General features: G+C 41.6%; 1 protein-coding gene across 1 annotated transcript in view; it reads right to left on the minus strand.

Moving 5' to 3' along the window:
- LOC124590182 overlaps positions 1–12,615 on the minus strand; it is a gene marked incomplete at its 5' end in the record, with an annotated part of 284,887 nt that overhangs the window by 26,717 nt on the left and 245,555 nt on the right. Inside the window, one exon of the mRNA XM_047131633.1 lies at positions 11,562–11,788. Within this exon, the coding sequence (XP_046987589.1) occupies positions 11,562–11,788 (227 nt within the window). The remainder of the gene's footprint in view (positions 1–11,561; positions 11,789–12,615) is intronic.

Genomic DNA, 12,615 nt, shown 5'->3' on the forward strand with positions numbered 1-12,615 from the left:
AGCAGGAGATCCCGGGCTCGAATCCCAGTCGGGGCACACATTTTCAACATGTCCCCAATGAAGTACATCAACGCCTGTTTGCTGCTAGGGTGTCCATTTAATTATCATTTCACACCTCACACACACACATGACTGCAGTCTCAGGCAACTCAAGCCACACTATGAGTAGCAGCAGCACCAGTGCATGATTGGAGTGGTGACGGTGGGGGTAAGGAGGAGGCTGGGTGGGTGGGATAGTAGGGTAGGGCTATCGGACAGTGAAGTGCTGCTGGAGGGCACAAAGGGATGAGACAGTGTAGGGTAGCTATCTGCAGTCAGGAGGTTAGACGGAGGGCAGGGGAAAGGTGGGGGGGGGGGGGGGGGGGTAACGGAAAAAGAGAGAAGTAAAAAGATTGGGTGCAATAGTGGAATGAGAGCTGTGTAGTGCTGGAATGGGAACAGGGAAGGGACTGGATGGGTAAGGACAATGACTAACGAAGGTTGAGGGCAGGGGGGTTACAGGAACATAGGATATATTGCAGGGAAAGTTCTCATCTGTGCAATTCAGAAAAGCTGGTGTTTGTGGGAGGATCCATTTGGCACAGGCTGAGAAGCAGTCATTGAAATGACGGATGTCATGTTTGGCAGTGTGCTCAGCAACAGGTTGGTCCATTAGTTTCTTGGCCACAGTTCCTTGGTGGCCATTCATGCGGGCATACATCTTGTGGGTTGTCATGCCCACACAGAATGCAGCACAGTGGCTGCAGCTTAGCTTCTAGATCAGATGACTGGTTTCACAGGTAGCTCTGCCTTTAATGGAATAGGTGATGTTTGTGACCGGATTGTAACTCACTGCCAAACATGACATCCTTCATTTCAATGACAGCTTCTCAGCCTCTGCCATATTGATCATTCCCATTAGCATCCACTTTTCTGAATTGCTCAGGTGGGAAATTTCCCTGCAATATGTCCTACATTCCTGTAACCCTCCTGTCCTCAATCTTTGCTAGTCATTGTACTCATCCATCCAGCCCCTCCCCTGTTCCCATTCCAGCACTACACAGCACTCATTCCACTTTTAACATCTCTCCTTTTCCGCCACCCACCACCCTCCCCACCTCTCCCCTGCCAACCATCTAACCTCCCAACTGCATATAACTGCCCTACACTCTTTCATCCCTGCGCGCCCTCCAGCAGCACTTCACTGACCGCCACCCCTATCCTACTGCCCCACCCCCTCCTTGCCCCAGACTTCTCTTTACCTCCACCCAGTCACCACTCCAATCATGCACTGGCGCTCCTGCTGCTCACAGTGTGGCTTCAATTGCCTGAGACTACTGTCATGTGTGTGTGTGTGTGTGTGTGTGTGTGTGTCTTGCCTATTTTTGACGATGGCCTTACTGGCCAAAAGTTTTATTTGTGACAGTCTTTTTGTTGTGCCTATCTGTGACTCAGCATCTCCACTGTATGGCAAGTAGCAACTTTCTTTTCCATAGAACTGACTGTGGTCCTTTGGTGCAGAACCAAGTGGAGGGTCTGAATCAGAGGCTCAGGCGGTTCTGTGACCGTGTAGGCTGCAGATTCCTTGACTTGCGCCATCGGGTGGTGGGTTTCCGGGTTCCGCTTAATAGGTCAGGAGTCCACTACACACAGGAGGCAGCTACATGGGTAGTGGGGGCTGTGTGGAAGGGACTGGGCAGTTTTTTAGGTTAGACGGTCTCAGGGAACCACAGAAGGGGGATCCGTCAGAAAGTGGGCAGGTAAAACACAGTAAGGTAGTTGTAGAAACGATTTAAATTGTCGTAGCTGTGGTGGGAAAGAACCATAGCTCCAAGCCGTAATAGAAAGCACTGAAGCTCAAATAGTTGTAGGTACAGAGAGCTGGCTAAAGCCGGAAATAAGTTCTGCCGAATTTTTTTCAAAGGGTCTAACAGTGTTCACAAAGGATAGATTAAATACAGTTGGTTGTGGAGTATTTGTTGCTGTCAGAGGTAGTTTGCCTTGTAGCGAAATTGAAGTAGATAGTTCATGTGAAATAGTATGGGTAGAGGTTATACCTGACAATCAGACTAAAGTATTAATTGGATAGTTTTACCGACCCCCTGACTCAGAAGACATAGTTGCTGAACAGTTCAAAGAAAACTTGAGTCTCATTTCAAATAAGTACCCCGCTCATACAATTATAGTTAGTGGCAACTTCAATCTACCCTCGATATGTTGGAAAAATTATATGTTTAAAGTCAGCGGCAGGCATGAAACATCATACGAAATTGTTCTGAATGCTTTCTCAGAAAATGATTTTGAACAATTAGTTCATGAGCCCACTCGAAGCGCAAATGGTTGCGAAAGCATACGTGACCTTTTAGTAACAAATAATCCTGGACAAATAGTGAGTGTTGTGATGAATACAGGGATCAGCGACCACAAGGCAGTTGCTGCTAGGCTGAATACCGTAACACCTACAACCATCAAAAAGGAACGCAAAGTATATCTATTCAAAAAAGCTGATAAAAATGCTCTTAATGCCTTTTTAAGAGACAGTCTTCACTCCTTCCAATCTGATCATGTAAGTGTAGAAAAGCTGTGGAATGTTTTTAAGGAGACAGTATCAACAGCAAACTGCAAGATATATACCACATAAATTAATAAGTGATGGTACTGATCCCCCATGGTACACAAAATGGGTCAGATCATAGTTGCAGAAGCAACAATAAAAGCGTGCCAAATTTAAAAGAATGCAAAATCCCCAAGATTGGCAAAGTTTTACAGAAGTTCAAATACAGTATATGTTCTAAAACCCTACTGCAAATCAATGTTAGTGATATAGTTCTGTAATTCAGCAGATTACTCCTACTTCCCTTTTTGGGTATTGATGTGATTTGAGCAATTTTCCAGTCTTTAGGTACATATCTTTCTGTGAGTGAGTGGTTATATCATTCTTGTGAAACACAACTAGCTCTTTATACTCATGAAGTAATAAAAGCTATCGACAGGGGATGTCAAGTTGATTCCATATTTTTAGATTTCCAGAAGGCTTTCGACACTGTTCCTCACAAGCGTCTTCTAATCAAACTGCGTGCCTACGGAGTATTGCCTCAGTTGTGCGACTGGATTCGTGATTTCCTGTCAGAAAGGTCATAGTTCGTGGTAATAGATGGAAAGTCATTGAGTAAAACAGAAGTAATATCCGGCGTGTCCCAAGGAAGTGTTAAAGGCCCTCTATTGTTCCTGATCTATATTAACGATATGGGAGACAATCTGAGTAGCTGTCTTAGATTGTTTGCAGATGATGCTGTCATTTACCATCTTGTAAAGTCATCAGATGATCAAAACTACTTGCAAAATGATTTAGATAAGATATCTGTATGGTGCGAAAAGTGACAATTGACCCTGAATAAAGAAAAGTGCGAAGTTATTCACATGAGTACTAAAAGAAATCAGCTAAATTTCGATTACGCGATTTGTCACACAAATCTGAGGGTTATAAATTCAACTAAATACTTAGGGATTACAATTACAAATAACCTAATTTGGAATGATCACAAAGATAATATTGTGGGTAGAGAAAACCAAAGACTGCAATTCATTGGCAGAACACTTAGAAGGTGCAAAAGGTCTACCAAAGAGACTGCTTACACTATGCTTGTCCGCCCTATTCTGGAGTACTGCTGTGCAGTGTGGGATCCGCATCAGGTGGGACTGACGGATGAGATCAAAAAAGTACAAAGAAGGACAGCTCATTTTGTATTATCGCGAAATAGGGGAGATAGTGTCACAGACATGATACGTGAATTGGAGTGGCAATCATTAAAACAAAGGCTTTTTGGATGCGACGGGACCTTCTCATGAAATTTCAATCACCAGTTTTCTCCTCTGATTGCAAAAACATTCTGTTGCCACCCACCTACATAGGGAGAAATTTTCATCACGATAAAATAAGAGAAATCAGGGCTCGCACCGAAAAATTTAAGTGCTTGTTTTTCCCGCATGCCGTTCGAGAGTGGAACGGTAGAGAGACAACATGAAGGTGGTTCATTGAACCCTCTGCCAGGCACTTTATTGTGAATAGCAGAGTAATCACGTAGATGTAGATGTAGAATATTGTTACATTCCATTCTGGATTTTCCATTGCTTGATTTCTGCCTGACGGCTTTTCTTCAATCCTAATCCAGTGCTCTTTTCCTTTGTTACTATTTTCTAATGCGTCACTGTACTCAATGTCTGTCCTCCTTTCTCTTCTTTCCTGTGCTTCTCTTGTTGCCTCACAAACCACACTGTAAGCTCTACTTATGAGCCACACTGTATCAACCGTCTCGGCCGCATGCAACAGATGGCTACAAGACCATGCTCATTGTTGGTACAGCATCTTATGTTCCACATTACTCCCGCTGATATCATTACTCCTATATTCTCAAATTGATCACTCTCCCTGCATCACTGTCCCTTATTTTCGCGTGTTATTTCCCGCACTTTTCTGGTGCCTCACAATCTTGTATCTCTTCCTACAAACCCCTCCCTACCTCACACTCTTTCTCCATTCTATACCAATTGGCACCCACTAAGTCCACCCCACTCAGCCACATCCACCATACCCCTTCTTCACACTTATCCACCCTCAGACCTGCTACCCAAAATTATTTATATCTTTACTTAGATCTCACTGTGACTTCATGCAAGTTTTAGTGAGTTTTTGCCTATTGCTATCACCGACTGCCTCAGATTTCATCTTATTTCCCCCTTTTGCTTCCATTTAATCCCTCTCGTGATCTTTCACATGTATTTAGGTGTATTTTTGAAAAAATTTTCGGACATAATTATATGCTATTTATGTAATTTTTCATAATTTTTCGAATTTTCCCCACCACTATGGATCCTTGCTCCTTCCATCTGCGTCAATACAGAAAAGTTTCCTTATCCCTTGCCAGAAATAGTCCCACATACTGTTCCTGCATTGTTGCTTGCCTCATGGAATCTCCCCAAATGGCCTTACATTCAAATTACCCATCTCCAGCTGCCACCCCTCCTTACACAATTGCCTCCACCTGTTCAGATTCTGCCAATCCTTAGCCTTCATCAACATAGTCCTGCAAAACCATATCAACCAAGCCCAAACCTCCTTGTAGTACCTCCTCTCCATCTGCAAAATTCTCCTGCTATGCAGTCCCAAAATCCTGGAACCCATAACATATATTGAAATTCTTGCCCTCCAGGAACTAGAGCAACACGCACAACATCCCCTCAAAAAGCTCTCCATCCTGTTCATTTCCTACTCCCACCTTGGAGTACCACCATCCACCACTTCTACGACAACCTTCGAACCTCCCTCACATCCCCTCATAGCTGACAAACCTTGTCTTGCAGACCTACTATATTTACCCCATCCTCCGAAACCCCTCCCACAACCACACAGAATCCAGAAACCAAACAGACCTGAAACACAGTCATGAGCCTTTCATCCAGAAGCCTTAGCGACACAGAAATTTCAGTCCTTTCCAAAGGCCTCACCTTTTGCCCCACTCCCAAATTCAATCATGCAGGACTTGTTAAAGACCTTCTCTCCTTCTCTCAGTCTCCAATGTAAACACTTTTTTGTCACCAAGCCCACCAATCAACTCAACCAAAGACCAATGTTGAACACTGCCTAACTCAGTTCACTCCTCCATCCAACTGTGATCCACCCCACTGCTCCCAAATCAAACCCTGTTAACTTTCCAGAATTTCTTAATCTCAATCCTTGCCTCACCATCATTCCCCAAATCCCTTAACAAGCAAACTAACCTTACTTCCAAAGAAAGAACTGGAGTCCACCATGTAAACACTGATCCTGACCTTATAATCCTATTTGTGGGCAAAGGCTCCACCACTGTTGTTTTGAACCGCACGGATTACCTGGCAGAAGGACTCCATCAGCTGTCAAATACATTCACCTACAAACCTTGTCACAGTGACCCCACTCCAGAAATCCAGCAGGATCTCCAGTCACTCCTCAAATCCTTAGGCCCATCCCAGAACCTCTCCCTAGAGTTCATCTCTCTGCTCACCCATACCACTCCCTGCACCCCTACCATCTACGTGCTTCCTAAAGTCCATAAACCCAACCCAGGATGCCCCATTGTGGGCAGTTACTGTACCTCCATTGAGAGAATTTATGCTCTAGTAGACCAGCACCTTCAACCTATTACCCAGAACCTACCCTCTTATATAAAGGATACCAACCATTTCCTCCACTGGCTCTCCACAGTTCCTGCCCCTTTACCACATGGTGCCCTGCTCGTCACTATCGATGCCACCTCCCTTTACACTAACATCTCTACTGCTCATGGCCTTACTGTTATTGAACACCATCTTTCCCAACACCCAACGGATTCCAAACTAACAACCTCCTTCCTAGTCGCCATGCCAAACTATATCCTCACCCACAATTACTTCTCGCTTGAAGGCATTACCTACAAACAAATCTGGGGTATGGATATGGGCACCTGAATGGCACCATCTTATGCCAACTCATTCATGGGCCATCTAGAGGAATTCTCCCTAAACACCCAGAATCCTAAATCCCTCACCAGGTTCACATTCACTGATGACATCTTTGCAATCTAGATCGAAGGTGAGGACATCCTATCCAAATTCCTCCCAAACCTCAACAAATTCTCCACCATTTGTTTCACCTGGTCCTACTGAACCCAACAATCCACCTTCCTAGATGTTGACCTTCGTCCATATCAAACCTACTAACCACCAGCAATATCTCCACTTCCACAGCTGGCACCCGTTGGGCTGTGTATCTGCAGTGACGAGCGATCCCTATCGAAATATACTGAGGGTCTCACTGAAGCCTTCACAGACTGTAATTATCCTCCCAACCTTGTACAAACACAAATCTCCTGTGCCTTATCTTTTCTGTCTCCCACCACCTCCCAAAGTCGCACTGTCCGGCCACAGAGGAGCATTCCTCTTAGAACTAAGTACCACCCAGGACTGGAGGAACTGAATTACATTCTCCGCGAGGGTTACAACTACCTCTAATTGTGCTTTGAAATGAGAAATGTCCTGCCACTATCCTTCCCTCTCCCCCTCCCCCCCCCCCCCCTTCCCCACAGTGGTATTCTGCCATCCACTGAACCTACATAATATACTCATCCCTCCCTACATGACCCCTGCTCCCAACCCCTTACCTCATGGCTCATATCCTTGTAATAGATCAAGATACAACATCTGTCCCATACATCCTCCTACCACCAGCTACACCATTTCAGTAACAAAATCATCTATCCCATTAAAGGCAGAGCTCCCTGTGAAACCAGTCATGTGATCTGCAAATTAAGCTTCAACCAACAAGCTGTCTGTCTGCATGAATGACCATCAACAAACTGTGGCCAAGAAACAAGTGGACAACCCTGTTGGTGTACACACTGCCAAACAAGACATCCTTCATTTCAATGACTGCTTCATAGCCTGTACCATATGGATCCTTCTTACCAACACCAGATTTTCTGAATTGCGCAGGTGGGAACTTTCCCTGCAACAAATCCTATGTTCCCATAACCCTCCTGGCCTCAACCTGCGTTAGTCATTGTCTTCACCCATCCAGCCCCTTCCCTGTTCACATTCCAGCACTACGCAGCTCTCATTCCACTGTCGCACCCAATTTTTTTACTTCTCTCTTTTTCTACCCCTCCCCCCCTCCCTGCCCTCCCAACTGCAGATAGCTGCCCTGCACTCTCTCATCTCTTTGTGCCCCCCAGCAACAGTTCACTGTCCATTACCCCTACCCTACTATCCCTCCCCCTTCCCACCCCAGCCTCCTCCCTTACTCCCACCCAGTCACCACTCCCATCATGCACTGCTGCTTCTGCTCATAGTTTGGCTTTAGTTGCCTGAGACTGCAGTCATGTGTGAGAGAGTTGCGTTTGCTTGAGTGTGTTTGAGTATGTCTGTCATCTGTTTTCTGATGAAGGCCTTACTGGCTGAAAGGTTTATTTGTGAGTCTTTTTGTCGTGCCTATCTGTGACTCAGCATCTCTGCTATATGGCGAGTAGCAACTTTCCTTTTTATGAAAAGTTTTTTTCAGTATTCAGCTGTAGAATTCATTTTCTTGTGTACATCAGCAGGCAAATTTATAATGTTATTGGCGTTGCTTTTTGACTAAAATTAAGGTCTCACCTACATATTTTTTGCAGTACATCATGTGTTGTAAGCAGGTTTCCTGGCTGCCTAATTTTTCTGTTCAGGGTGGTTTATGAAAATGTCTACTATTGAGCCAAATATGGATGAACCTATAGCTAGCCCATATCATTGTTGATAAATATTACCACTGAATACAAAGTAACTGTAGCTGAGGATTAGTTCTAGTAACATTATAAATTCAATAATTTCAGCTTGTAAACACTTTTTGTGCTTTAGTGAGTTGTTTATTCTTACTGCAAGAAGCACTTCAATAGGGATATTGGAATATGGGTGTGTGATGTCTAGTTATAGACAATGGGCACCATCTAGAATGTTTGTTCATTTTACTGCAGTGACTAAAGTGATATTGCTCTTTGCAGTATACATAGTATCATATGTGACTTTTTTTAAGGTACTGACTGAGTTTGTGGATATTTAATATGCATGACTGTTCATGTTGTTAACTAAGGGTCTCACTGGACATCCCCTTTGTGTACTTTAGGCTGGGATCTTAATATGAGGGTTTTAAGGCACATACAGGTAAGAAATGTGTGTTCTGTAACTGTCCTTAGATTTTGCTATGGAATTGTGTTGTTGGATCTTTGTTTAGTTTTTCTATGTTGTTTTCTGTGAAAAATTTATGAACTTTTTCAGTGCACTCACCTTCCTCCATAATGACAGTTGTGTGGCTTTTACCTGCTTTTGTGTTTATTTGATGATTTTCTCTAGTGTTTTTGAATCATTTTGTATGTGTCTATGGTTATCTTCATATCTCACTACTTCCTTTCCTATGAGTTTATTTAGGTTTTCATTGCTGTTTAGTTTTACAATATCTGTTGCATTCTCTATTGCCACTATGAACTGTTTCAGTGTATTCTCTCAAAGGCTCTGTTTTGCACTATCTTTGAAACCTTTGTTTAACAAGTTTAACTCTCTGTCACTGAATACTATGTGTTGTTCACTACTCTGCTGTAGAATGTGTGGTTTTTTAACAGTGTTCCCTCTTTAATATTCTCATATTGTTTGGATTTCAGACTGTTCAGTTTCTTACTGTGTGTTACAGATCTTACAGCACTCCTCAAAACTATGTCACAAATTTTCTCCCCAAAAGGTTCCATGTATTAGGGTCCATTCTGTTTGCTACTTGTGAATGTATGTCCAGAAGTTGTCCATTTGTAATCCTTTTCTTCTTGTGTAAGAGCTTTATTTCTGTATTTAATCACACTGCTTCCATTTTTCACTTCAAAATCTTCGTATCATGACTTCTCTATCCTAGATTAACGTTAATGTAAAACTTTCTGGCAGATTAAAACTGTGTGCCCGACAGAGACTCGAACTCGGGACCTTTGCCTTTCGCGGGCATGTGCTCTACCATCTGAGCTACCGATGCATGACTCATGCCCAGTCCTCACAGATATACTGGCAGAAGTAAAGCTGTGAGGACTGGGCGTGAGTCGTGCTTCGGTAGCTCAGATGGTAGAGCACTTGCCCGTGAAAGGCAAAGGTCCCGAGTTCGAGTCTCGGTTGGACACACAGTTTCAATCTGCCAGGAAGTTTCATATCAGCACACACTCCACTGCAGAGTAAAAATCTCATTCTGGAACGTTAATGTAGTTTGGAATCAGACCCAACTGCTGACACCACTTGCTGAATTTCGTGTCTGTAATTGTTTTGAAAACTTACATTTTTGTGTTTTTGAACTTGCATATTACTTTCATTGCCTGGCTATGTACTAATGACTTAATTTCACTCACTATAATTGATGTTTCTGGAAAAACTGTAACTGAGTCAGTTATGATTTAAAGAATGAAAAACTGCAGCAGTTATTTATTTTTTCATGCTTAGCACAATATGTTTCAAGAATTAATTCTCATTTTAAAGTGCATTTGTTTGCATAAATATTTTTTGTGATGTTTGCATGTGTGATTTTCTGTGTAATGAAAGAGTCACAATACTTGTAAATAGAAAAACAAAAGTACTATCTCTAAGCTTAGCTTAGAAAAAGTATTCCAAGATTCATTTCTCCAATTTTCTGACTGTAGTATAACCTCAAAAACACAATTACAGTAAAAGAAAGGTACAAATCACATCAAAAACGTGTTGTGCTAAACACACAAAAATAAGTAACTGGTGCAGTTTTTCATTATTTACATCATGTATAAAACTTTTTGGTTTGCTGAATTTTACTCCTTCTATCTTCAGAATTTCAAAGAGTGTACTGTATTCCAGTCAACACCATCAAGGGCTTTTTTCCAAATCTACAAAAGCTATAAATGTAAGTTTGCCTTTCGTTAGCCTATGTTCTAAGATAAATCATAGAGTCAATACTGTTTTGTATGTGCCCAAATTTCTCTGTTGTGTTAGTATTTTGCAACTATGACTTATTAAGCTGATAGTTCAGTAATATTCACAGCTGTCACCAGCTGCTTTCTTTGGAATTTTAATTCCTCTTGAAGCCTCAAGACATTTCACCTGACTCATAATCTTGCACATCAGGTGGAATAGTTTTGTTAAAAAACCAAATTCTTAGGATTATGACCAGAAAGTAACATTAAATAGAATAAGCATATAAAATATCTAAACACAAAATTGAGCAAGACATGCTACCTTCTTTGTTCACTAAAATTCTGCGGTAGTTAGAAAACAGTGAAGTGTGCATATCATACCAACTTTCAATGTCACCTTAAATTTGAGGTCACATTTTGAGGAAAAACTAAAGCAGCTATTATTGATTTCAAATTTCACAAAGGGCCATAAGAATCATGTTTGGATGCAAACACAGACACTCATTTATTGCTCTGACCAAGATCTAGCATTCCTTCTTTTTCGTGTCCCTACATTGTGGAAAACCTTATATTTTAAAATAAATGTAATAGCTAAGGACAGTACATTGCAATAACACTGTGATATTCATGATCACTTTACCATACAAAATAAAAATTTACACATGACCCAAATCAACACATTTATGTCCAAAGATGGTACTTTTCACACTGGAGATAAACTTTACCATAAACTTCGCAAAAACATAAAAACTAATAATGAGCCAAAATAATTTTTTGTTGACAACAGGACCCCATCAGCCTTTAGTTTCTCTCTGGCCCCAGCTTTACGGAACTAACCTGCACTGTTTCCTTGGTAGTCTGTCTACAACCTACCCTACCCATTCTCCTCTCACCCCACTAATTCCCATTTGCATCAGGCAGTTACTACTGTCTGCATCTGTGCAAGTATTCTCCAGTGCTGTGGTCCTATCCCCTTTCCCTTCAGCCACTTCCTCTTCTTAACCAATGGGCTATGCTTCCCATGACTCCTCCCTTACTATTGCCTCTTCCATACTCATTTCACACATTTGATCGACAATAGCTATAGTGATGGAAAAATGTAGCTGACTTGTCTCACTGAAATTAACGTACCTGAAAGCAGATCTTGAAGAGTGACCCTCCGTGCTCCTATAAGCTCCTTGCCTGTTCCTCTTACTTCAAATAATAGAACAGCATGTCTAGGAATCTGTTCTGGTTGGTCCAGCTGGAATGCTAAATCAAATCTGGGATTTGGAACAGCTGGTAGAAGACGTGATTTAGCCACTGTTCTTCCTCCAGTCACCACGTTTCCTCCTCGACTCACACCAGGACTTGAAACTCTGGAAAGCCAACAATATTACTATGTCTTCAAACAACAGGATCATTTCACATAAACTTTCTGCTACTGTTGTGTGGAAGATGTGTAAATAAATACTGTATATTACTGCATTTGTGATCTGGCTATACTTACAGCCCATCTTACAAACTTCTGTCCTACATAACAGACATAACAGAAAATAAATACTCGCATATAAATAAGAGACTGATGAAATTACAGAAGTGTGAAGTGAGAGTGGAAGTGATACAAAAACCATCTACATAAGTATACCACAAACCACAAACATATATTGCACTGATGTGCCCAATCATCAAAGAAATTTGCCACTAAAGATGTTTAGAATGAATGAAGTCAAATGTGTGTGGCTAATTTAATAAGTTTTTGTTTTGTTGTAAATATATTCCTAAATATGTAGAAATAACAACTGCTGGCTGTGTGTTGCAAACTAACTATTATTTGTAGAGCCACAGCTATGTAACAAACATACCATGAGAATTGACAAAAAGTTACGATCACTTTACACTGACATATATCAATCATTCATTACAATAATATTATTTTCTGAAAGATAGTGACTTGGTTCACAACTTCCTATTAACATCAACATTGTTTTGAATTACACCAAAAATAACCTCCATAGAAAGTAAGTAACTATAGCACCACGCTTTGGAATTGTAGGCTTGTCTATTGTGGCCTTAGTCTTACCTGGAAGTTAGTGACTATAGTTTTCTGACCTGAAACTGCAATAATTTAACAATGCTTCAATCTAATCATTTCCTGTAATGAATAAAATTTCTTGGAAAAAGCACAGGTATGTCTGTTGACACA

This window comes from Schistocerca americana, chromosome 1 (genome assembly GCF_021461395.2).
Source record: "Schistocerca americana isolate TAMUIC-IGC-003095 chromosome 1, iqSchAmer2.1, whole genome shotgun sequence".
NCBI classification, from domain to species: domain Eukaryota; kingdom Metazoa; phylum Arthropoda; class Insecta; order Orthoptera; family Acrididae; genus Schistocerca; species Schistocerca americana.